Source organism: Lithobates pipiens, unplaced genomic scaffold (assembly GCF_037356315.1).
Source record: "Lithobates pipiens isolate NorthernLeopardFrog02 unplaced genomic scaffold, aLitPip1_a1.2 Scaffold_16, whole genome shotgun sequence".
Taxonomy (NCBI): domain Eukaryota; kingdom Metazoa; phylum Chordata; class Amphibia; order Anura; family Ranidae; genus Lithobates; species Lithobates pipiens.
Genome location: NW_027507748.1, coordinates 280,579,161 through 280,606,079, shown reverse-complemented (window position 1 = coordinate 280,606,079; position 26,919 = coordinate 280,579,161). Strand labels below are relative to the sequence as shown.

At 40.7% G+C, this 26,919-nt stretch overlaps 1 protein-coding gene across 1 annotated transcript; it reads right to left on the bottom strand.

The window, feature by feature from the left end:
• Window positions 1-212: 212 nt before the first annotated feature.
• Window positions 213-23,252, bottom strand: LOC143982618 (acidic mammalian chitinase-like). Its single transcript, XM_077481506.1, has 11 exons — window positions 23,231-23,252; window positions 23,111-23,140; window positions 16,902-17,103; window positions 15,989-16,045; window positions 15,721-15,892; window positions 13,946-14,070; window positions 4,179-4,302; window positions 3,907-4,092; window positions 3,127-3,243; window positions 2,618-2,759; window positions 213-487 (listed from the first exon to the last, which is right to left on the bottom strand). Exons 1-11 carry the CDS (start codon window positions 23,250-23,252, stop codon window positions 213-215), a joined length of 1,452 nt encoding a protein of 483 aa, XP_077337632.1.
• Between the last annotated feature and the right edge of the window lie 3,667 nt (window positions 23,253-26,919).

Below are 26,919 nucleotides of genomic sequence, written 5' to 3'. Positions count from 1 at the left end.
TAATTCATAGCTAAATAAAGAGAAAGTTACAAAAAAAATTCCTAGATTAGAAATTTGAGATAGCTATTGAAAAATCACTAGCAGTGGGTAAAAACATTGTAATACATATAAAACATCTATCAATTCATAATTACATACATTCACGCAAGATTGTAATTCATTGATGTTTATTAAACACTGGAAATGGTTTATTGACATTTTAAAAGATGCTTTTATGCCCAGTTACAGCAAGAGCAGCTGGTATCAAACACTAGACCTGTCTGGCAGGATTGCTGGTAGGTATTTCCATTTAAACAGTTAAAAAAGCCACTTTTGCTATTTGGGTTTGGATAAAGACCATTTGCTTTTCCGACACAGAAACTACTGCTGCCTCCGCTGCTGCCACCACTGCTGCTGCCGCTGCTGCCTCCGCTGCCTCCGCTACTTCCGCTCCCGCTGTTTACAGTTGTTGATGCTGGTGCTACTGTTATAGTTGGCGTCTGGCAATCTGATTAAGATATCATGTCAAAAATAATAATTTAATAATTGTATATATCGTGCAAAGTGTTTCAAACTATGTATATGTTTGCTTTTCTAGCTGTTATGCTATAAACAAACAATAAAGGTTTGATTTTTCCAGAAAATCTGTAATACAATGACATATTAAATAAAAGGTAATTTTATGTTACAGAAGACAGTCAGCCACAGTTGACTGCTTATATAATTTATTGTATAATCTACAATCACCTGTAAAGTCAGTATTTTGCTAGATGCGTGTTTGGTTTGTTATATCATTGAATTTTACTAGTTTAGTTATTTATTTAATGAAGTTTCCCCATATAGCATGACAAACAACTTATCTAGGTCAACTCAAGCTAAAACATTTTTAACAGATAGCCTTTAAAATGTATATTTGTAAATCTGTCAAAGTATTATTGCAGTATGTGAGCTTGTTAGGAAACTTCCTGTTGCACTGACTGTCTGGACAGCAGTACAGTAGTAAAAAAAAAAACAGAACAAGAGAGTGGTCACCACTGGGGCAGGAAGTCACAAACAGTAATCATTGCCTGACAGAGGTTCTAAAGGCCCGTACACACGGTCGGACTTTTTGACAACAAACATGCAAATTAGCTGTTTTGGAGCAACATCCGACTGTGTGTACGCTCCATCGGACAAACTTTTTCTGTTTTCATCGGACTTTTGTTGGCTCTGCGAACGGACAAACTTTTTGACAACAGAAGTCCGATGGAGCAAAGTCCGACCGTGTGTATGCAAAAGCATCAGACTTTTGTACAAGGTACAAACACGCATGCTCAGAACCATTGCAAACGATCAGACTACAATACAGAAGTTGACCAAAGGTGGCGCTGGAGTCATTGAACGTCCTCTTTTGAAGTGGCGTCCGTACGTTGTGACGTCACCACGTTCGTGTTTGTTGTCAAAAAGTCCGACCGTGTGTATGCAATACAAACTTGTGGACAACACACTTTGTACAAAAGTCCACGGAAAAGTTTGTACAAGTCCGACCGTGTGTATGGGGCTTTACTTAGTTCCCTTTTACTGTAAAAATGTGTTTTGTTTCTGACTGTGTCAGCAATGGGGAGATTTCACTGCACTTCCTGTCCCAATGGGAAGTGAGAGAAAATCTCCTCAGTGGGGACAAATGTCACAATAAAATTCTAAAGCCCCATACAAACAATCAGATTTTCTGCTGATCTTTGTCTTCATATTTACCAAAACCATGTAGTATAAGGACCTGCCTGATTGCATACAAATTGAAACTCCTAACTAAAGTTTGACCTCATATTATATGGTTTTGGTAAATCTGAAGGAAAAAATCTGCAGAAAATCTGATAGTGTGTATGTGGCTTTACAGGGGTTCTATGTTTTGCTCACTCTCTTCAGAATTAAAAATATATTGACTGGTTTGCGTTATCCCGATTTCCATATACAAGAATTACAGTAAAGTGTAAAAGGAAATAAAGCAGTGCAAGCTTGTTCTACATTATATATCATTTAATTACATTTCTTTGTTATTTTGCCTTTTCCCTAGAAATATGGTATCACTTTGGAAGGAGAACATCCAATTGTCCATAGGATGCATTAAAAAGCAACCTATAAAGTAACAATCAACAGTTTGGCACCTACACTAAAAGACCTACTTTTTATGTATTCACCACACCATGTCTTTGCTCTACTCCAAATATTTCTTCTGGTCGGTACCTTTTATATATCAACTGAGCATTTCTGTTATCCTGCACTAGGTAATCCTCCTTTGAAGCCTTCCACATACCATCAAATAATTGCAAAGCCTGCAGGTCTTTATTAACTCTATTGAATTCCATTTTGGTTAAGAAATATAACTCTAATGTCTCATCTCTCTAAGTCTGATGAATCTTTCCAATTTTTACACTATATTGTCTACATCAACAGTAGCAGATTGTTTGATCAGAGTTCTTGTTCCTATTGTTTTATAGTTTTGTGGATGTTATAACATAAAGATTACCATGACTGACAAAAATAAAAATAGCACCTAAACTTAATAACTAGTGACTGGAATAGTCCTATGTGCCTAAACTAGATTTCCACTGCCAAACAAGCCTTAAAACTTTGTATATACATAGTGCAGAATACTCACTTGGGAAAGATATCCCCAGGCTGGATTTCAGTGTGTTCATCAAAGGGTATTTGCCTTGGCCACAGAAAGTGCCACTGAAGTCATCCAGGGGAAGAGCCCATACCATAGCACCTCCAAAGTTGTTCTTCATTAGCCACTCTGCCTATATGAGATAGAAGCCACAAACACCACAATTTTACTTTAATGAATAAACATAAATAGAAAGATAAATAGAAACCATTGTTAAAACATATATAAAGCCAACAAAATCAACACAATATGGGGGTGGTTTATTAAAACTGGGGAGAGCAAAATCTGGTGCAGCTTTGCATAGAAACCATCAGCTTTCGGTTTTCTTCTTGTCAAAGTTTAACTGAACAAGCTGAAGATAGAAGCTGATTAGCTACTATGCACATCTGCACCAGATTTTACACTCTCCAGTTTTAGTAAATCAACCCCTACATTTCCTTAAACTCATATTCTCCATTTATCATGGAATAACCCAACCTTATCTATCTATTGATTTTCACCTTGATCTTCCAACTCTTAGGGTTGTCATATCCAATCCATTCACTTCCTTTGTAGGCGTATGGGACTTCTTGTGGGCTGTTCCACACCTCTGTAGCTCCATTCAAAAATCCACAGATCTGTGGGAATATAGAAATTAATGAGTAACACTTCATTATGTCTTCTTTGAAAAAAATAGTTTATTTGTAACAGAGCCAGTATATTTGTTGTTGGAATTTATGGTAGGGGATAAATGTGCAAGTTTACATTTTTTAAAAAGTGACATAATAGGCAATTATAAGGGATACCTTTGTTGTCAGGTTTTTTAGTTAAGATAAAATCTGTGCTTATATCCTTCCTATAAATCACTGAGGTAGCACCACTGCCCTTTTTAACGCTATAAGCTCACCTTAACCCTGTGATACACATTTTTTTGCTTTCCCTTAAACATTTTTTAAAATAAATGTGCAATTGGCAGACACCAGTCGCAATCACAGCAAAGATAAGTAAGGACTATACAACTGGGTTCAAGCATGTTTGCTACCAAAGGAAATCAGATAAGTTTAAAATAAACTGTAGTTTTTGTGTTTATTACATATTCATACAAACAAGCAACAAGTGCCTACCTCTGTTTTCAATAAACAAGCCAACACAGTTTTTAACAGATGTTAACCTAATGCAAGAATTATCAATGCACCATGCATTAAAAAAAGTTTGCAATCCTTACTTTTGTTTTGCTGTATTTTGGAAAAAAACTAACAAAAATTGTCAATTAAAAAAAAAAATGTTCACAATCTGTGTACCTCAAAGTATGCCATAAATCCAGCTTCCTGTGTATATTTAGCACCTGGACCTCCACCAGAAGTTGGGGCACCAAGGCCATTGTTAGCAGGATTTGAGAGTGTGAAGGTTCGTCCATAGGCTGGGAACCCAACCATAAGCTTTTCTGGTGCAGCTCCATTATTCTTCCAGTAATTCATAGCATAATCCTGAAAATGATTTAAAAAAATTAATACATCTGTTAAGGAAAAGGTATAGATTGTAAAATACATAAAAGATGATCAAAAAAACATACCACATTGAAGTAGATATAACCACCCTGATCAGCTGGGCCTTGGAAAAGGGGACTGTCCTCTCCTGTGAACCCTTCCCATGAACCACGTAGATCATATGTCATTACATTGATGAGGTCCAAGTATCTATTAATGGAACGTAATTTAATAAGACTCACTTCCATAACCATTAATGCCTTTCTAAATAGAATTATGCCGAATTTAAAGCACGGTTTCATACCAAAACATTCTTAAAGCGGGAGTCCGCCTTTTTTTTTTTTTTAAAGCCAGCAGCTACAAATACTGCAGCTTCTGACTTTTAAAATAATGACACTTACCCGCCCAGCGAAGCCGATCTCTCGATCGTCTCTCGGGTGCTGCCGCCGCCATCTTGGCTGTGGGAATCAGGAAGTGGAGCCTTGCGGCTTCATTTCCCGGTTCCCTACTGCGCATGCGCGAGTCGCGCTGCGCAATAAGGATGGTCCCGCTGTCTCTGGGATCCGTGTGTTTCCCAGCAGACAGCGGGGACCTTCAGAAAGGGGCGTAGATATCTGCGGAAAGGGGCGTATATTCTGCAGATATCTATGCCGGAAGTGGGTGCAGATACCTGTACTGTACAGGTACCTGCACCCCCCTCCCCCCTGAAAGGTGTCAATTGTGGCGCCGGAGGGGGGGAGGGTTCGAATGAGCGAAAGCTCCACTTTAGGGTGGACCTTTAAACTAAAATCTTATAATTTATCACAGATTTTTGATAAAAATAACACATATACATTGCAAATTACATTTCACCATAGGGGAAAATTTGTAGGGTAGATCAAAAGGGTACAGATAGTAGTGGAGTAAGCAAGAGGAAAATCTGGTAGGGACATCATGGTGGGGACAATTCAACGTGTACAGTAAAAAAATTATATTTAAATTGGGATAATACTTCACTGTGTAATACAGTCCATGGAACGTGTCTTAATTTGTTAAACTAAGAATATACGATTGAGCGAATCCAAGGCAAATGAAGTTCCATGTGGATAAATGTAAGTACTCTATGGGTGTAAATCTGGGGTTGAATTTGGCAGATTTGATTGATTGAATGTGATAGCGTATGTCCTTTTCAGCCTAAATATGTAACTATAAGTGATCTCTATATCAACCCCAAATGTTAAGCATTGGAGCTTTTCAGGAACTTCTTTTGTGAATATGAATGTTTGCAGTCCTACACCTATTAATTTACTAGATCTTCCTAGATGACAACATGTGAGTATGGCCTCAGATTCACATGAATTGAAATAAAGTAAAAGTACCATCATCCAGAGTTCATAATGTTAAAGATTTGACTGGTATGTAAGTGCCAGGGCAGTTGCTCATACTAACCCTTAACCACTTTCAGACCGGACCATTTTGCTGGTCAATGACCAGAGGTCTTTTTACAATTTGGCACTGCGCTGCTTTAACTGGTAATTGCGCGGTCATGCAATGTTGTACCCAAACAAAATTTGCATCCTTTTTTTCCCACAAATAGAGCTTTCTTTTAAAGGTATTTGACTGACTGTGCGATTTTTATTTTTTGCTATATAAACGTAAAAAGACCGCAAATTTTGAAAAAAAAATTATATTTTCTAATTTTTGTTATTAGAAAAATCCAATAAACTCAATTTTAGTCATACATTTAGGCCAAAATGTATTCAGCCACATGTCTTTGGTAAAAAAAAAGTCAATAACTGTATATTTATTGGTTTGCGCAAAAGTTGTCACATCTACAAACTAAGATACGTTTTCTGGAATTTACGCAGCTTTTAGTTTATGACTGCCTATATCATTTCTTGAGGTGCTAAAATGGCAGGGCAGTACAAAACCCCCCCAAATGACCCCATTTTGGAAAGTAGACACCCTAAGGAAATTGATAAGAGGCATGTTGAGCCCATTGAATATTTAATTTTTTTGCCTCAAGCAATTGAATAATGACAAAAAAAAATTTTTTTTTTTTTTTTTTACACAAAGTTGTCACTAAATGATATATTGCTCACACATGCCATGGTTATATGTGAAATTGTACCCCAAAATACATTCTGCTGCTTCTCCTGAGTACGGAGATACCACATGTGGTCGACTTTTTGGAAGCCTAGCCGCGTACGGGGCCCCGAAAGCCAAGCACCGCCTTCAGGATTTCTAAGGGCATACATTTGTAATTTCACTCCTCACTACCTATCACAGTTTTGAAGGCCATAAAATGCCAAGATGGCACAAAACCCCCACAAATTACCCCATTTTAGAAAGTAGACACCCCAAGCTATTTGCTGAGAGGCATGTTGAGTCCATGGAATATTTTATATTTGGCACAAGTTGAGGGAAAATTACAAACTTTTTTTTTTTTTTATTTTTTTTTTCACAAAGTTGTCACTAAATGATATATTGCTCACACATGCTATGGGCATATGTGAAATGACACCCCAAAATAAGTTCTGCTGCTTCTCCTGAGTACGGGGATACCACATATGTGGGACTTTTTGGGAGCCTAGCCGCGTACGGGGCCCCGAAAACCAAGCACCGCCTTCAGGCTTTCTAAGGGCGTAAATTTTTGACTTCACTCCTCACTACCTATTACAGTTTTGAAGGCCATAAAATGCCAAGATGGCACAAACCCCCCCCAAATGACCCCATTTTGGAAAGTAGACACCCCTAAATTTAGGGGTACACTAGTGAGACTCACAGGTAAAAAAGCACCTAGGCTGTCAGCAAATGTATCAAAACGCTACAAGAAAAACTGTTAGCGATCGCAGGGATCAGGCCTGACTCTGCAAACGCTGCAGTTATGTGTGTTGTGTTTTGTAAGTGACAGTGATCGATCGATACTGCACTTGGGTGGGCTGGTCTGGGCTTGGCGGAGGGGCTAAACGCAGGTGCTAGCAGGTATCTGGGCTGATCCCGCTAACAATGCGTTTTGGGAAACCTAAACTGCTGGCGACGATAATATAGATCTGATCAGATACTATATTACTAAGGGAGGTGTATGCTTTGTGCGTAGGTGTTAGCGGTACTGGCACTAACCTGACGCTGCCTGGGGCGACGCAGACCTTATCTGACCCTCAAACTTATATCACCCGCCGGGTGATCAGGGGGTTAAACCTTTATTAGGTAATAAATGGCGGGTGCCCTAAAACTATAAAAAAATAACTAACCAACCAGCGTCACCTGTAACAGTTATATGGTGATCACTGGTGAAAGGGTTAACTAGGGGGCAATCAGGGGGCTTTATGCGGTAGTACAGTGGTGTGAAAAAGTGTTTGCCCCCTTCCTCATTTCCTGTTCCTTTGCATGTTTGTCACACTTAAGTGTTTCGGAACATCAAACCAATTTAAACAATAGTCAAGGACAACACAAGTAAACACAAAATGCAATTTGTAAATGAAGGTGTTTATTATTAAAGGTGAAAAAAAATCCAAACCATCATGGCCCTGTGTGAAAAAGTGATTGCCCCCCTTGTTAAAACATAATATAACTGTGGTTGTCCACACCTGAGTTCAATTTCTCTAGCCACACCCAGGCCTGATTATTGCCACACCTGTTCACAATCAAGGCATCACTTAAATAGGAGCTGCTTGACACAGTAAGGTCCACCAGAAGATCCTTAAAAGCTACACATCATGCCGAGACCCAAAGAAATTCAGGAACAATTGAGAAAGAAAGTAATTGAGATCTATCAGTCTGGAAAGGGTTATAAAGCCATTTCCAAAGCTTTGGGAATCCAGCGAACCACAGTGAGAGCCATTATCCACAAATGGCGAAGACATGGAACAGTGGTGAACCTTCCCAGGAGTGGCCGGCCGCCCAAAATTACCCCAAGAGCGCAGTGACGACTCATCCAAGAGGTCACAAAAGACCCCACAACAACGTCCAAGGAACTGCAGGCCTCACTTGCCTCAGTTAAGGTCAGCGTTCATGCCTCCACCATCAGGAAAAGACTGGGCAAAAATGGCCTGCATGGCAGAGTTCCAAGGAGAGAACCACTGCTGAGCAAAAAGAACATCAAAGCTCGTCTCAATTTCTCCACAACACATCTTGATGATCCCCAAGACTTTTGGGACAACATTCCGTGGACCGATGAGACAAAAGTGGAACTCTTTGGAAGGTGTGTGTCCAAGTATATCTGGCGTAGAAGGAACACTGCATTTCATAAAAAGAACATTATACCAACAGTAAAATATGGTGGTGGTAGTGTGATGGTCTGGGGTTGTTTTGCTGCTTCAGGACCTGGAAGACTTGCCGTGATAAAAGGAACTATGAATTCTGCTGTCTACCAAGAGATCCTGAAGGAGAATGTCCGACCATCTGTTCGTGTACTCAAGCTGAAACGAACTTGGGTTCTGCAGCAGGACAATGATCCTAAACACACCAGCAAGTCCACCACCGAATGGCTGAAGAAAAACAAAATGAAGACTTTGGAGTGGCCTAGCCAAAGTCCTGACCTGAATCCTATTGAGATGTTGTGGTATGACCTTAAAAAGGCCGTTCATGCTCGAAAACCCTCTAATGTAACTGAATTAGGACAATTCTGCAAAGATGAGTGGGCCAAAATTCCTCCAGGACGCTGTAAAAGCCTCATTGCACGTTATCGCAAACGCTTGGTTGCAGTTGTTGCTGCTAAGGGTGGCCCAACCAGTTATTAGGTTTAGGGGGCAATCACTTTTTCACACAGGGCCATGATGGTTTGGATTTTTTTTCACCTTTAATAATAAACACCTTCATTTACAAATTGCATTTTGTGTTTACTTGTGTTGTCCTTGACTATTGTTTAAATTGGTTTGATGTTCCGAAACACTTAAGTGTGACAAACATGCAAAGGAACAGGAAATGAGGAAGGGGGCAAACACTTTTTCACACCACTGTATATGGGGGTCCCTGGCGCTATAAAAAGCTGCGGCGAACCTAAATACCTACCTGCCTAACTAGCGTCACCTGTGACACTAATACAGCGATCAGAAAAACGATCGCTTATTAGGCTGGGTTCACACTGGAGCGATGCGGGAACACCACGAATCCGCGGCGGGTTCCCGCATCGCATGCCTCCCGGCGGCAGTTCACACTGCCCTATGCGAACTGCTGGGAGTGTCAGTGAAATGTTAATGACACCCCCAGGTCAGTTCGCATATCGCAGTGCGATCTGCAAACTCGGATCGCATGGTGTGAACACCCATGCGATCCGATTCTGCTGCGGACCAAAAAAAGGGTCCCGTGCGAGTTTGCGGCGGGTGCGACGCGAATTCAGCCATACTATCTGTATGGCTGAACTCAAATCGCACAGAGATCGGATGTGATTTGCACTGCAGTGCGGTGCGAATCACATCCGTTCTCATAAACCGCTGCAATGTGAACCCAGCCTTAGTGACACTGGCGACGGGGGGTGATCACGGGGTTAAACCTTTATTGGGGGGGTTAGGGGGGTACCTTAGAACTAAAGGGGGCTAACCCTAACTGCCCTAACAGTTATTACAGTCACAAATGACACCCGCCGGGTGATCAGGGGGTTAAACCTTTATTAGGTAATAAATGGCGGGTGCCCTGAAACTATAAAAAAATAACTAACCAACCAGCGTCACCTGTAACAGTTATATGGTGATCACTGGTGAAAGGGTTAACTAGGGGGCAATCAGGGGGCTTTATGCGGTAGTATATGGGGGTCCCTGGCGCTATAAAAAGCTGCGGCGAACCTAAATACCTACCTGCCTAACTAGCGTCACCTGTGACACTAATACAGCGATCAGAAAAATGATCGCTTATTAGGCTGGGTTCACACTGGAGCGATGCAGGAACGCCACGAATCCGCGGCGGGTTCCCGCATCGCATGCCTCCCGGCGGCAGTTCACACTGCCCTATGCGAACTGCTGGGAGTGTCAGTGAAATGTTAATGACACCCCCAGGTCAGTTCGCATATCGCAGTGCGATCTGCAAACTCGGATCGCATGGTGTGAACACCCATGCGATCCGATTCTGCTGCGGACCAAAAAAAGGGTCCCGTGCGAATTTGCGGTGGGTGCGGCGGGTGCGACGCAAATTCAGCCATACTATCTGTATGGCTGAACTCGAATCGCACAGAGATCGGATGTGATTTGTACTGCAGTGCGGTGCGAATCACATCCGTTCTCATAAACCGCTGCAATGTGAACCCAGCCTTAGTGACACTGGCGACGGGGGGTGATCACGGGGTTAAACCTTTATTGGGGGGGTTAGGGGGGTACATTAGAACTAAAGGGGGCTAACCCTAACTGCCCTAACAGTTATTACAGTCACAAATGACACCAATGCAAAAAAAGAAAAAAAATGCAATTGGTGTCACTGTGACTGGGGGGGCAGGGGTGATTGGGGGGGGTGATCGGGGGGTGAAGGGGGGGTGAGAGTGTGCCTGGCATGTTCTACTGTGTAGTGTAGTGTTGGTGCAACTCACCGATCCTCTCTCCTCGGTGCCGGAACGAAAAATACCGACACGGAGGAGAGATTACATCACTTCCTCTGCCTGTGTTTACATTACAGGAGAGGAAGTGATGTCACGCCTCACTTCCATTCGTCAGGAGCGACCGCGAGGGGGTGGCCATGAACGAATGGCCGCCCCCTCATCCCGGATCGCTGCTGAACGGATACCGACCGCCGCTGGCACCGGGGGGGCCCGATCGGGCCCCCCACCCGCGGGAAGGCAGGGACGTACATGTACGCCCATATGCCTGCCCGTGCCATTCTGTCGACGTACATCGTCGTGCGGCGGTCAGCAAGTGGTTAAGCAATTAGATCCAACAGGATTGACAGGATCAATTTCATCTTCCTGATGAAGCGGTCCCCCCGCAAAACTAGTTGAGGAAATCCTGTGCACCCCTGTTTTTGAAACTCTTCGGGGGGGACCCGTTAGGAGTTCACTAACACTATATTATTTTAATACATTACTGTTTGTAATTGTGTTTTTTGTATCTCTATTAAACTATAAAAAATTTTATCAATTTGTTTCCCGCTGACTATCAAGTACCGGTATAGTCCAATTTACAATCCTGTTGGATGTAATTGCTTGAGGGTTAGTATGAGAAATTGCCCTGGCACTTACATACCAGCCAATTCTTTGACATTAGATCTTCCTAGAGAAAGAAACTGAAAACTGTACTGATAACAATTTAGTATTTATTAAATACTAAGACTCCTGCTGGGGAAAATAGATTTAGTGTTCTAAAATCAGATAAATATTGTTCAAGATATAAATCTTGTAGGCACCTTTAATGGTATATTCCTTGATCTACCCCAAAAAATATAATTTGCATACAATTTGTCAGCCACCGTTATAGCAAATAAACATAAAATCCTCATCTCTTTTTAGTATAAAGTAGATCATCCAGCTACCATTATAATGTCTAATCTTCTATTATAATATAAAGTATATAACATATTATAACATACACTGTTTCTCCAATCACCATCATAACATGTCAGAATCCTCCAGACATGTTTATAATATAGAGTTCTCCAGCTACCACTATAATATCTTTTAGAATTCTTCAACCATCTTATAACATTTAAACCTCATAGCATCATTATAATATACTATAGAATATTCCATACAACCTTAGAAGTAATATAAAGTAGAATGCTACAGCTACCATTTTAACACTGAATCTTCCATCCTCCATTATAATATTTCGTAGATTGCTACAGCTATAATAACATCCACAGCCCCCCATTGTAAATAAATCAGCCATTAATGATTATTAGCCCCCCCATCAAGGAATTGTAGCCCCAAATAGGAATTACCTATAGCCCCCATCTAGCCTTTGTTGTTAAAGAAAGGAAGGGATTCTGGCGCTATAGTTTTTGTAATGTCTTATTAGAATGGTGCAATACAAGCTTAAATGGCTCATTAAAATCAGTCACTATTTATTTGCAGGTGAGAAGGCAGCCATCCTTAGAGGGTGTCCATAACCTCAGTATACTAGCAAAAAAGACAGGAAGGGGGTTTTTTCGAGGCGCCAACTCCAGTAGTTCTATTACATAAATATATATTGGTTTTTTAACTTGCTGGTTTGCAGGTTCATAAAGTGGTGATGTCCATCAAAGGTTAAAAAATTCTGGAGTGTGTTGGTGATAGGGTGCACACTCCGCTGGCATTCCTTTTGCTGTAAGGATGTTAGTCCTGGTTGTTTTAGCAGCTAGTCCCTGTTGTACATGGTGTGGGAAGCTCCACGCTAACCACCCTGGAACGCGGGGAGGAAGTGATGTCAGCAGTGCTCAGCAAGCATCCAGACACAGAGTATAGAACGTACAGGCTCCGCGCGCGGGGCTCACAGCTCCTTCTACTGGCCCCTAGAGGCCATGTACAACAGGGACTAGCTGCTAAAACAACCAGGACTAACATCCTTACAGCAAAAGTACTGCCAGCAGTGCCTGCACCCTATCACCAACACACTCCAGGATTTTTTAACCTTTGATGGACATCACGCTTTATGAACCTGCAAACCAGTAAGTTAAAAAAAATATATATATTTATGTAATAGAACTACTGGAGTTGGGGCCTCCAACCCCCCCCCCCCCCCCTTCCTGTTTTTTTAGCCTTTGTTGTTGTTGGAGCAGCTAGCAGCAGCCATCTGAGTGTCATTCCAGCACTGCTTCTGCTGCTTTCTGTTCCTGGCCCACACAGAAGTGGGGCATCTTTTAGGAAATGGAATGTGCCAGCCCTGTTGGAGGAAGAAGGCACACGGAGAAAAACTGACTGCTGATATAGTGCTACATGTGGTGCCTACTCTGTCACCGCTATGCTATTTGCTACCTTTTGAACAGGATTACAGAGAGCTAGCAAAGTACATCAAGTATACATAGGTGCAAAACATATTATATATGGAGTATAATTGTAGGCACTTGTACAATAATGGCAACCAGAGACAGAAAACCTGGGCTATCTGCCAAGAGTGTTGAGGTGCTTGCCCAGGTACCTTCAAATAATGGTATATCAGCCTAGGATATACTATATCAGCCTAGGATATAAACTAAACAGGAATGGTCATTTTAAGGCTAATGATCATTACAGAGTTATTATTGTGTAAACAAAATACACTTAACCAGAGGGTGCCTGATCCACTTCACACACCATTAGTAATTTGTGATTCCTCATAGGCATTTATTTTATGATCTGCATATGAACTGGATAAAATGTACACATTCAGTTCAATTGGGATATAGCAGATAATCTTGCAGCTCATCCAGTCCTAAGCCCCTGTACACGCGGTCGGACATTCTGCCAAGCAAATCGGTCAGATTTTGTCCGTCGGATTTTGCCTGTCGGATCTTGTCCGAAACTGTTGCATACACACGGTCGGACTAAGTTGTCGAAAAATCCGATCATTCAGAACGTGATGATGTAATTTCGTTACGATGGGACTAGTAGCCAATAGCTTTGATGTAGGAATTTGATCTGAGCATGCGTGGCACTTGGTCCGATCAAAATTCTGTACACATGATCGGAGTATGTCCGATCGAACCAGTTGGTCGGAAAATATTTCCAACATGTTGGAAAATTGGGTCCGACGGATATTCCGACGGAATCAGTCCGATGCATACCACACACAGTCGGATTATCCGACAACACGGTCCGATAGGACACATTCCGACGGATTCTCCGACCAAGTGTACAAGGGCTAAGAGTATTTGCATCAATGTTTATTAAAACATTGTTTCCAAAAAATGAATACAAAACAGTTTTTACCAAGTTTAACTGTAATGAGGTAAAAGAGGCACGCTTTCTAATACCCCATATACATTTATGGGCACTTACTGAGATAACTGGGGAATCTGGTATGCATTTTCAATTGTTGACTTGCCAGCGGACACTGCTGCAGACATGAGTAGACGAGGTCTGTTGGTCTGACTTGCTTCCTGCACAAATGCAGCATGCATTTCCTACACAAGAGAAGAAATATTAATAAAATGCAGAACTGCCTATACCTGTAAAAAAATTAAATATAGAGAAAATATTGGATGCTTGCCTATTTAAAAAATTACCTGTGCTTAAAGAAACATTAATGCTGTCCTTTCCTCAGGTGAATTCTATTTGCATAGCAGTCATTCTGACTTCAGTGACTCAATACTAATAATAGTAATAACAATAATTTGACTTAACGAAAAAAAATACTGCTGATATTTCTAAATGATAAGAAATGTAACATGCATTTCTAATTCATTACTAATGAATGCTATGCATTGCTAATTATAAATGTTGTGAGAAACCCTAGGGATTGCTTCAGAATTGTTTAATGAGTGACTTCCCTGATTCTTTTAAAATATATCTTTATAGTGTATTGCACGCTACAAGGAATAGGGCCAGCACTTCTTCCATAGTGTCTCTCATCATAAGAAGGGCAGCAAAGCAAACAACCCCAATTTATTATCACTGTAAATGCTCTACAGTATGGTAGAAAATAATATGTTAAAATGCAACACAGAGAGAAAGAAAAAACTTGCACTTGCTATTTTAAAAAATGTATCACTTAAAGTGGATGTAAACCTGATTCGTGAAATTTGACCCTGGGCACATAAATCTGTAGTGTTTACTTATCTCTCTCCAAAGCCCTGAGTCCCGTGTATTTCTGCTGCTTCATTCTTCTGTTATCAGTATGATAACTTCTGACAAGTTCTCAGACACGGGAGATAAAAGCAGCTGAAAATTTGTATCAGGGAGGTTGCTATAAATAGATTAACTACTTGCCGACTGTACCACGCAGATATACCGCGGCACAATGGCTCTCCTGGGTGAAATTCTGTACGGGTATGTCCTACCCGTTTTCGGCCAAGAGAGGGTGCGTGGTGGACCTGATGTGCATGGCCAGCAGGCACGATCGCCGCCGGGCACGCGTGATCACATGCACGAGTGCCAGCGCAGGGATTTCTGTGTGTAAACACACAAATCCCTGTGCTGTCAGAGGAGAGAAGCCATATTGTTTCTTCCTACGACATAGGAAAAACGATATGGCTCCTCTCCTAGTCACTCACATCCCCACACAGTTAGAACATGCTGGGGGAACACACATTTAACTCCTTGATTGCCACTAGTGTTAACCTTCTCTGCCAGTGACATTTACACAGTAATCAGTGCATTTTTATAGCACAGTTTCTATTAGCAAAACATCACAAAGAGCTAGTGACTTTATAATTTTTTGCAATTGAAAATTGAAAGATTATGTAAACACAAACATGAGCTGATAAGGGCAGAAAGTGTATAATTTGTGAAAGGCCCATTGGGTGTACCACTGACTTTCATGACAGCTAGAATTTTTTGCGAAACTAATTTTTTGTGCAAAGGATTGTGATGTATAGTGGCCCTGAGAATCAAAGCATCAATAGTGCAACAAAACAAATGAAATTGGTTCCTGGTTATTGTTTGTAAGCAAATATCTAAGACTGGGTTCAAAAGATTCTTCTCTCAAAAACTGAAATGGGTAGTTTAGTATGCAATCTACAATGTGAGTTGCTTGTAATAAAAAATAGGCATAAAAACATTATGTAACACTGCCCTAATTGTGAGCCTTTAACTGTACAAGTAATGCTTTATACCTGCAGCAGGACAGAGAAGAGCTGCTGGGTTTCTGGAGGACTTCCTCTGTCTGAGTCTCCAGGATACTCCCAGTCGATATCCAGCCCATCAAAGCCATACTGCCTCAAAAAACTGATTACAGAATTGATGAAAGTCTGACGGTTTGCAGAACTGGAAACCATGGTGTTAAACCTGAAATAAAGGCAATACATTGTTTTGTTGCAAGTGACCATGTTAAGCTTATTTTGACTACTTAAATTACATGTATGACAAATAATATCTTATTACCCAGAGGTTCCATAGTTCCAGCCTCCAACAGATAGAAGTGTTTTCAGTTCACTGTTGCTGTAAACAAAAACAGGTGGACCTTTCTTTGTGGTTGATAACCAATACAATATTCAATAACTGCAACCTTTAATCAAAGACAAAATTGCTGAAGATGTCAAGAAGGGACTACATATTTTTTGACTTTTTTGACTTTTTGACTGATTTTCTATTTCTCCTCCGTGTCTCGAAAACATCTAGCAAATCAGTCCTACGCCATCCCTTTAATGCCGCCAAATCGTGCATTGCACTGTGTTGGAGAGACTCGTGACCTCCCTCGGTCTCACTCTGGCTCTCAAAAATGAAAGAAGTGAACAAGATGGAAAACCTGTTACTTTCAGTCCAAAACATGCATGAGGCTTATTCCTAAACCTGGGCCCATTGGAACATTCACATTCTCGGAGGAAAGGAAGGCCCTCTTTGCATCCTGAGTGTACTTTGACACTGTATAACAATGTCCCTTTAGTTTATTAGATAAAGATTACATGATTTAAAAAAAAAAAAGTCCTTCACCCCTCTACCGGCAACTCCCCCATTTTCTCCCCAACCGTTCCTCTATCACCCTTTCTTCTTAATAGTCCTTACCTTAGCCAGTAACTTGATTTAATGTGAAAAATGCTTTATCCTGTACATTCATGGTGGCAGCAACAACTTTACCCAAGAGACCCTAATCCCCTTTAAACCCTGTTGATTTTACTATTGCTGGGTTTTCCAGAAAGGGTCACTTCATGCATGTATCCTTCTAATGTGATTTACTGTTCTGTGAATTCTGCATACTTTAAATCAACTATAAGTGAACTGTCCTGCCATATTTTGTTTATTTGGTAGTTGAATAGAGTATAATTACTGGCTAAATCCAAAATGTAGGTTTACATACTATTTTTTCAGGCCATTGAAGGAAGCATAGAGGGTTGGATCGTTCCATTCAAATGTCTGAATCTGGTTGTTGGTCATAGTGGCAAAGGCGTAGATCAAGTGAGTACACATGCAAGGGTCCACATTATCTGGCATGTACTTTGCAGCTCCAGGGTAGTACTGGGCCCAGTTGGTAAAGTAGCATACCAACTTGAAAGAAGAGCCTGGTTAGGTAAGGAAAGAATGACAGTCAATGCAGCACTAAAAAAGTGAATCACTTCTACAAAAAAGCTCTATGGTGGAAAATAATGAAATTTGCACAATTTTCAGCTTTTAGACACGTATCTATAAGTGCATGACCCTGCAGAACAGAGCTCAACATAAATGAAAGCAAATCTACCTAAACGCACATATTTTACTGGATATTTTATACAAAAACACAGAAACAATAAGCTATGAAACATCTATAAACCTAGACATGAACTAGTACTAGAAAAAAATACAAAATGGTTGTGTAATAAAAGGAAGGAGGCAAGTGGGCTTTCAGAGGTACTTGTAGCATGAAAAAACCCCTGACATTTGATTGGGCTGATGCTAAGCAGTGGGGATAGCTTGGGGTTTGTTTAGGCTGGCCACCGTGCAGTAGCCAGTGCAGTGCAGATGGCACATGCTGTTCCTGACCTATGTGCTGAAGAATGCTGAGTGTTCTTGGGTATAAGATTCTCCTTCAAAATACAATATGGGTGCAGATGAGGAACCAAATTAGTTGTCTAAATCCAGTTTTACACTAATTTAGTGCCAAAGATGACCAGTTTCCCCAAATGGGCTGCACTCACATTATAATAATAGAGTCAATCAGTTAAAAGCACTGTAACTGAAAGGTATTATGCGGCTTGTTTGAGATAGTATTATTCCCTAAATAATGTGGTTCAAGTTGTGAGAACTGTAATTTAGAAATCAGGCACTTGATCAAGTTTATTTACCTGGCAAGGAGTGTGGTAACCCAGCAAGCTGGGCATGTATGACCTCTCTGTACATTAAACAGCCCTTGTCATTGGTTTCTAAATTCAAAACATACATACAGTGCCTTGCAGAAATATTCATCCCCTTGGCATTTTTCGTGTTTTGTTGCCTCACAACCTGGAATTAGCATGGATTGCGTGAGGATTTGCATCATTTAATTTACAGAACATGCCCACAACTTTGAAGATTTTTTTTATTGTGAAGCAAACAAATAGGACAAAATAACATAAAAAGTAAATTTGCATAACTATTCACCCCCCTAAAGTCAATACTTTGTAGAGACACATTTTGTGGCTATCACAGCTCCAAGTTGCTTAGGATAAGTCTCTATGAGCTTGCCGCATCTTACCACTGGGATTTTTGCCCGTTCCTCCTTGTAGAACTGCTCCAGCTCCTTCAAGTTGGATGGTTTGTGCTTGTGAACAGATAACTTTAAGTCTGACTACAGATTTTCTATTGGATTGAGGTCTTTGACTAGGCCATTCCAACACATGTACACGTTTCCCCTTAAACCAAGTGTTGCTTTAGCAGTGTGTTTGGGGTCATTGAACTGCTGGAAGGTGAACCTCCGTCCTAGCCTCAAATCACACATTGAGTGGTACAGGTTTTGCTCAAGAATATCCCTGTATTTAGCACCATCCATTTTCCCTCAACTCTGACCAGTTTTCCAGTCCTGACTGCTGAAAATCATCCCCACAGCATGATGCTGCCACCACCATGTTTCACTGTGGAGATGGTGCTCTTTGGGTGATGTGATGTGTTGGGTTTGCACCAGATATAGCATTTTCTTTGGCCAAAGAGTTCAATTTTACCCTCATCAGATCAGAGCACCTTCCTCCATACATTTTGGGAGCCTCCCACATTCCTTTTTCGCAAACTTAAAACGCGCCATTTTGTTTTTTGCTGAAAGTAATGGCTTTCTTCCGGCAAGCGTATGGCTTATTGTCATCCTATGTACAGATACTCCAGTCTCTGCTGTGGAACTCTACAGCTCCTGCAGGGTCACCTTAGGTCCCTGTGCTGCCTCTCTGATTAATGCCCTCCTTGCTCGATCCATGAGTTTTGGTGCATGGCTGTCTCTTGACAGGTTTTCTGTTGTGCCATGTTTTTTCCATTTGGTTAGGAGAGATTTGATGGTGCTCCTAGGGATCATCAAAGATTTGGATATTTTTTAATAACCTGACCCTGACTTGTAATTCTCAACAATCCCTTACTTGTTTAGAGAGTTCCTTGGTCTTCATGGCAGTGTTTGGTTGGTGGTGCCCCTTACTTACTTACTCTTATTTAGGCGCTGCAGCCTCAGGGGCCTTTCAAAAAGGTGTGTATATGTAATGACAGCTCATGTGGCACTTAGATTGCACACAGGTTGACATCATTTCACTAATTATGTGACTTCTGAAGGTAACTGGTTGCACCAGAGCTTTTTATGGGCTTTATAACAAAGTAGGTGAATACATACGCACATGCCAATTATCAGTTTTATATTTCTGAAAATTGTTTTATGTACATATTTTTCTAATTTTACTTCACAAACTTAGACTATTGTGTTCTGATCCATCACATATAATTCAGATTAAAAAAAAATTAAACTAAAGGCTGCAATGTAACAAAATAGGTAAAAAGCCAAGGGGGTGAATACTTTTGCAAGACACTGTAAACAAGGTTGTTACAATCAGTGCTATGTCTTATGCTATCTCAGTATGGCTGTTGTATGCAATGTAGAGTTCCAGGCTTTTGCCTTGATATGTTTTAGGCTATGTCTTCCTAGGAGCTAACTGCAGAAGATGATAATGCTTCCTCTTTGCTCAGAACACTCTCCCTAATTCCGTGTACACAAGACCGGACTTTCCAGCAGAAAAGGTCTGACGGAATCAATTCATCGGATATTCCGATCGTGTGTGGGTTTCATCTGACTTTTTTTTCAAAAATTCTGACGGATCTAGAAATAGAACATGTTTTAAATCTTTCCGATGGAATTAATTCCTATTGGGAAAACCATTCGTCTGTATGGTATTCCGATGGACCAAATACGACGCAAGGGCAGCTATTGGCTACTGGCTATTGAACTTCCTTTTCTAGTCCTGTCATACTTCATCGCTTTCTAAATGAATGAACTTTGGTGTGATCGTGTGTAGGCAAGTCCGTTTCAGTGGAACTCCGTCAGAAAGACTGTCAGAGTATATTCTGACGGAAAGTCTGGTTGTGTGTATGCAGCATAATAGTCTCCTTTTGGGGGTAACAGTGAAAATAAAAGGGATGGCATGGCCCAAACAATTCATGGAAAAGAGAGCTTGTGTTGCTGACAACATGTACCTATGGGAGATGCTGTACAACTCTGACACCACCCTCTATTGATGTGGATGACGGTTATCTGAAACATATTAGGGTTTGATATGTTTTGCTTTCTGGTGAGTGAGAATCCTTAAGGTGACTGTGATGCATGGCTTCAGGATTTTGGTGTGAGGTGTACATCTACAATATCGCATTAGGATCACCACCTGTGTCTTTTTTGGACTGAATCACCATCTATCATTCACTTTTCTCATATGCCATTATCATATGTAAGCTAATCATAATTGAGTAATGACAGTAGCTCTGCTTTAGTATTCAGAGGTACTTATTGAAGGAGCATTCATCTGGGATACCTGCTTCAGTAGACACAGGAGTCACATCGCTGCACAGTTTTACACTATGGGAAGCTCCCTTGTCTTTGTTTCTGAGTGACATTTGACCTACCACCGTGAGTACGTGGATCCCCCCAATACCGGTTCACTGGCTGCAGGTTGTTCCTCCATCTGAGATTCCGATTCCCCTGGATAAAGGCCCTGGCTGAGCAAATAGCCGCAAGCTTTCATTGCATGCCTTTTAGTAAGGGCACAACTTTTATGGTGATTCAGTACTTGGTGGTGGAAGATTTCACTCATATTAGACATTCCAGTCATCCACATTATTCAAGAGATCATTTATGGACTTTATTTATTAGGCCACCTGGTCTGGCTCATTTGCTGAAAGCTGCACATTCACCTAATATGTTTTGACACTATATGGTTATTATCATCATGTTTTTCAGTGTCAATGTTAATTTCAATAATTTTTCACTTTGCTGGTTATATTCACTGTATTAGTGTATTCATGTATATTTTCACATTGGTTGAACACCAATTATTTCAACGTTAGTGCAACTAATTTCTTTTCTGGTTTTGTTATATGTGTGTATCTCACATATTTGTTGCTGCTTTATAGTTTAGTATAATAGATTTTTTTCTGTTAAGAGTGTGGTATTCTCTTCTTTTTCACTTATTGAAGTGCCTGTGGACATTTTAGTAATATTTGTGTATAATTTTCTTTGCATTTTAAGCGGCAACTAATATTTTGCATCAGTGTGCTTTTTATTGAATTACTGTAATTATTGGATTTTCTGAAACTATTGAAATGTCTATACGATTTTGATATTTATAAGCTCCACAAGCGGTGAGATAGTGGAAGGAGGTCTGTGGTTTCACTGATGTATGATAATGCATGGAATAAATATGTATTTAGTGTGTGCCTTTATGTGTCTTGGGTAATGTGTAATGGGAGCTAGATGCAGGAGATGACAATACTTCACCTTCACCATTCTCCCCAATAGGCCCCTTTCAGGGGAAAACAGTCATTGGGGAGGCATCGTATACAATCAGGGCTCAAGTCCTGCGGGAACGCATGGGAACGGAGTTCCTGTACTTTTTCCACAACAGGAACTCAGTTCCCGTTAGCAGCCGCATCCTGCAAGACTTTGAAGTATGCGAGCTGTGTGGCAGGTGCTACACCAGCAGTCGCCAACACAGCTTGCAATAGTACATGCCACACACCAGGGGTGGACTGACCATTCAGGCATTGCCAGTAGGGGGCCCCATGACAGCTTCTTCTTCGATCTACCTGTCAATCACAGCTAGCAGACGGGTAGATCAGGTCCCTGCTGCTAAGAGATTGTATTTAGTCAGACCTCTCATGATGCGCTCCTCCCCGCCTCCCCTCCTGATTTTCTGTCTCCTCGTCCGCCCCCCCCCCCCCCCCAGGTCTCCTGCATACTTGCTCTGTACTTGCTGAATCCTCCCTCCTCTATCTTCAGTGCCATATGATCAGAGAACCCAGAGGAGGAGTACAGCTATTCTGCTCACAGAACATGCAGGGAGAGAGGTGAGCTGAGGGAGGGACATCAGTTTGGGGTGGTAAGCTGAGCGCAATACCTGGCAAAGTTTAATGCCAGGAGGGAAGTTTATGTGGAAATATGTGAAGAGTTGGAATAGCAGCAAGTGTGTATTGGAGCCCTGCAGAGTTTGCAGCCCCCCAAGCTAACATACATCTCCTAAGCAGGAACACATCACTATCTCCCCAAGCATTCTGTCCACATAATGTGCAGTTAATTTATGACCTTTCCATTTAACCCTGTATTATCCAAACTCTGTTCAATGAAAAGTGTAAACTCACCACATAAACACTCTATATACAAACTAACATTCCCCAATCAAGATCAGAACATGATGTTCACATTTGCATGGAAGCACAATTGAATGAATGCTGATTATTCAGAGAATTACCGTATTTATGTTTATTGTTTTTTTTTAATGTACTAATAGTTAAGCTTCATATACAAAATACGAAAATTGTATGAAAAATACCACTTTTGAAGTGTTCGTGCATATGAGCGTATCATTTATTAATTTTTTTGGTGGGGGAGTGGATCTTGGATTGGAGTTCCCACACTTTTTTCCCCAGGACTTGAACCCTGTATACAATGAACTAGTATGTGTCGAGCTTGTGCCTTGATGTGTCTTAGGCAATATCATCATAGAAGCTGGATGAACGTACTTCATCTTTGCTCAGGACACTCTACCAACTGACCCCCTTTCAAGGGAAATGGTGTAAGTCAGTGGGGAAGCATGGCCCAAACATTGCATGCAATAAAATATATATTAAGCTATTCAAGCACAAGGTCAGACCCCATATTTGAAGGCACTTGGAAAGTATCAGAAAAGCCTTCCCCTTTGAAACAAGTTTTTGGGAACAATAAACCAGCTGCATTCACTAAACTTAGCTAGTTTACAACTTATCTACTACTTAGCAATTAAGTAATTCTGGCCATGAACCTGGGCACTAATTATTATTAAAAATTATTAGAAAAAAACTAATTAGAATATACAAGGAATTTTTTATTTTTTTGTTACTTACCTAACTGCACATGCAGTAGGAGGGCCAAACCTGAAATAGAAATATTTGGGGAAAAGATGAGTAATATCACCACAAACAAAAAGACCTCTGATTATAATCAGAGTGAGTTATGAGACGTACCCGCTAGCAGCAGCTTGTTCATTTTGACAAAGTAGGCATCTTAATGTCAGCTCTCACTTATATAGGCATCAGTCACCTTCACTTTGTCAAAGAATGTCCTGCACACATTGCTTTTATTGACATCAAAGATAAAGCATGATTTAAATATGTAATTACGGTACAGCAGTGTTTCATATTTTAGGTCAAGTTGCTTACACTAGCTAGCTGGATGTGACCCAATACAAATCACTCAATCTGAGATGTTTGATGGTTAGAATTATGGCACTGGCAAAGTTTGTAAAGGGAAACTAATCAGATGTTATGTAAGAAGCTGCTTATCAGAAAGTATGTATGCATCATATCTTTGAATCAACTTCTAGGTTTCCAGCTTACAAATATGAAACACATAGGAACCGTGATGTTCTGCAATGCTTTTAAGCATGCACATGTGGCAAAACACATCAGTAAAACAATCTTTTCAATAATCTGATTAACAATAGAAATGATCCCACTGTCCGCTTCCAAGAAGTCAGTGTTGGGACACTTGGTTAACGCTGCCAGGGCTGTGGAAATCACCACATCTACCTAATTCAGGGCAATGGCTTTTTAACCACTTCAGCCACTTTACCCCCTTCCTGACCAGAGCACGTTTTACAATTTGGGACTGCGCTGCTTTAACTGATAATTGCATGGTCATGCAATGCTCCACCCAAACAAAATTTGCAGCCTTTTTTTTTTACCAAATAGAGCTTTCTTTTGGTGGTATTTGATCACCTCTGTGGTTTTTATTTTTTGCACTATAAACAAAAGAAAAATATATTTTCTACTTTTTGTTATTAAAAAAATTAGGGCTGTGGAAATGAAAGATTAATTCCTCAATTAATCGATTCATTTTTTTGATCGATCAAAATAATTTTGATCAGTACTCACCTCTCCGCCAGCTTATGGGTCTTCAGGGAGTTCCGTCGGAGATCCAGTGATGTCACGGACATCAACGTATGACGTCACCCTCTGCTGCCCTACAGAACTAACACTATTGTTGGCTTTACATGCTGTGTTTTTATCATCTTTATGTGAGTAGTTTGTGTACACAAAAATTAAATCTTATACTTAAGCGGTGAGCACTTAGATCTTTTCTTTCTACCCATGACCTGGCATCCTTGCTGAGATCTAAGGAGATGTGAGAGACGTTTATGGTCCGTGTTAACCCTTTTGATACCCACTTGTATGACCACCTGTTTGCATAGGGGTCCAGGGATTGTCACGCTACTGTGGAAAAAAAAAATTACTTAAGTCAGTGGTACAGTTTGAATTTAAAACGTATTTGTGTGAACTGTGAAGTTAAGTCATGGATTGTGGAAAATAACTAGTGTCGGGTGATTGTATGTAGTGTATACCACATTTACCGCTGAGTAATGCAGGGTTGCAATGCAAGGAGATCAGCTAAAATTAGTTGGATCTGTATGTGCGTTATAATTAATTGAAATTAGTCGATTAATCGATTTAAAAAAATAGATTAATCGAACACGAAAAATTGGAATCAGTAACAGCCCTAAAAAAATACAATAAACTGAATTTTAGTCATACATACATACAGTCATACAGCCAAAATGCATTCAGCCACATGTTTTGGGTAAAAAAATAATTCAGTAAGCATATATTGGTTTGCGCAAAAGTTATAGCATCTAAAAACTATGGTACATTTTCTGTGATTTACGCAGGTTTTAGTCTATGACTGCCTCAGACAATCTCATTACTTGAGGTGCTATAACGGCAGGGCAGTACAACCCCCCCCCCCCCCCCATGACCCCATTTTGGAAAGTAGACACCCTAAGGAATTTGCTGTGAGGCATCTTGAGCACATTGAATTATTTGTTTTTTATCACAAGTGATGGAAAATGACAAAAAAAAGAAAAAAGCAGTCACAGAAATTATATATTACTCAAACATGGGCATATGTGAAATTTCACCCCAAAATACATTCTGCTGCTTCTCCTGAGTACAGGGATACAACATGTGTGAGACTTTTGGGAGCCAAACAAAGATTTGGGGGACACACCCTAAAATATGCATTAAAGATGGTGCAGCCATCCTTTTGGGATGGAGAACCCCACTCCCCCATCATTGCCTCTTATTAGTGTTATAGAAGGAGTCCTTTTAGTTCTCCCATATAGAGGAGTGTATTTCTCCCATAGTTTAGAGAAGCAAGATCTTCCATTCTATGGATAGCGTAGGACCCTCTGATAATGGGGTACTTTGACACAGTAAGCGGGCTTAAGCACCATATAGCCATATGGTGTGACTAAATACCCATATTTTTTGAAAATGTTCCATTTTGAATAGCCTTGCAGGAGGTAAATGTCATTTTTGCATGTGTGCGCTGTAATATTTTGTTATTTTTGGAAGCCTAGCCACGTACAGGACCCCAAAAACAAAGCATTGCCTTAGGGCTTTCTAAGGGCGTAAAATGGTAATTTCACTGCTCATTTTGCAAAGTAGACACCCAAAGCTATTTGCTGAGAGGCATGTTGAGTATTTTGCACAAAGTTTTGAAAATTGAAAAAAGAAAAAAAAATGTCCTTTTCTTTCTTCGTTTTCAATAAAAAATGAGAGCTGCAAAAAACTCATCATGCCTCTAAGCCCTTGTACACACGGTTGAATATTCCGACAACCAAATCCGTCGGAGTAATTCCGACAGATTAATTCCGGAAGAGGTCCGGAAGTGATGTTGCATACACACGGTCGGACTAAGTTGTCTGAAAATCCGATTGTACATAACGTGATGACGTTATTTCTTAAGACGGGACTACGTTCAGGCTAGTAGCCAATAGCTTTGGTCTAGGAATTTGATCTGAGCATGCGTGGCACTTTGTCCGTCGGAGCAGGCTACACATGATCGGAGTATGTCCGATCGGAGCATTTTGTCTGAAAATTTTACCGGCAAGTTGGAAAAGTTGGTCCGTCGGATATTCCGACGGAAACAGTCCGATGCAGACCACACACAGTCGGAATATCTGACAAAATGGTCCGATAGGAAACATTCCGACGGAATCTCTGACCGTGTGTACAAGGGCTTAAAAAATACCTTGGGGTGTCTACTTTCCAAAATGGGGTCATTTGGGGGGGGGGTTGTGATATCTTGACATTTCATGGCCTCCAAAACTGTGATAGGTAGTGAGGAGTAAAATCACAATTTAACGTCCTTAGAAATCCTGAAGGCGGTGATTGGTTTTCGGGGTTCTGTACACGGCAAGGCTCCCAAAAAGTCCCAAACAAGTGGTATCCCAGGAGAAGCAGGATAGTGTATTTTGGGGTGTAATTCCACATATACCCATGTCATGTGTGAGCAATATATCATTTAGTGACAACTTTGGGTAAAAAAAAGGAAAATTTATTGTCAAATACTTACCGTAATTTTCCTTTCCTGATGGACTCCATGGCAGCCTACGTGTGGGTTGACCCCGCCTCCTCTCCAATGCTATAGGACCCCGTTCCCATAAATGAACACTCACAACTCCACACGGTGTTCCTGTAACTAGCCTACTCATATGACTCACGGGTGGGAACTCCATCTGCCATGGAATCCATCAGGAAAGGAAAATTACGGTAAGTATTTGACAATAAATTTTCCTTTTTCCTAACAGGCTCCATGGCAGCCTCTGTGTGGGAAATAACTAGCCGACCACAGGGGTGGGTATGCTTAAACAGAA

What these genes read in the sequence shown, in the direction of transcription:
- LOC143982618 (XM_077481506.1), bottom strand. Translation starts at nt 23,252, where the DNA reads ATGAACAAGCTGCTGCTAGCGG. An exon ending in TGGAACTATGGAACCTCTGG is followed by an intron (nt 15,893 to 15,988) that starts GTAATAAGATAT and finishes CCTTTATTTCAG; the next exon opens with GTTTAACACCATGGTTTCCA. An exon ending in CCTGGGGATATCTTTCCCAA is followed by an intron (nt 488 to 2,617) that starts GTGAGTATTCTG and finishes TATCTTAATCAG; the next exon opens with ATTGCCAGACGCCAACTATA.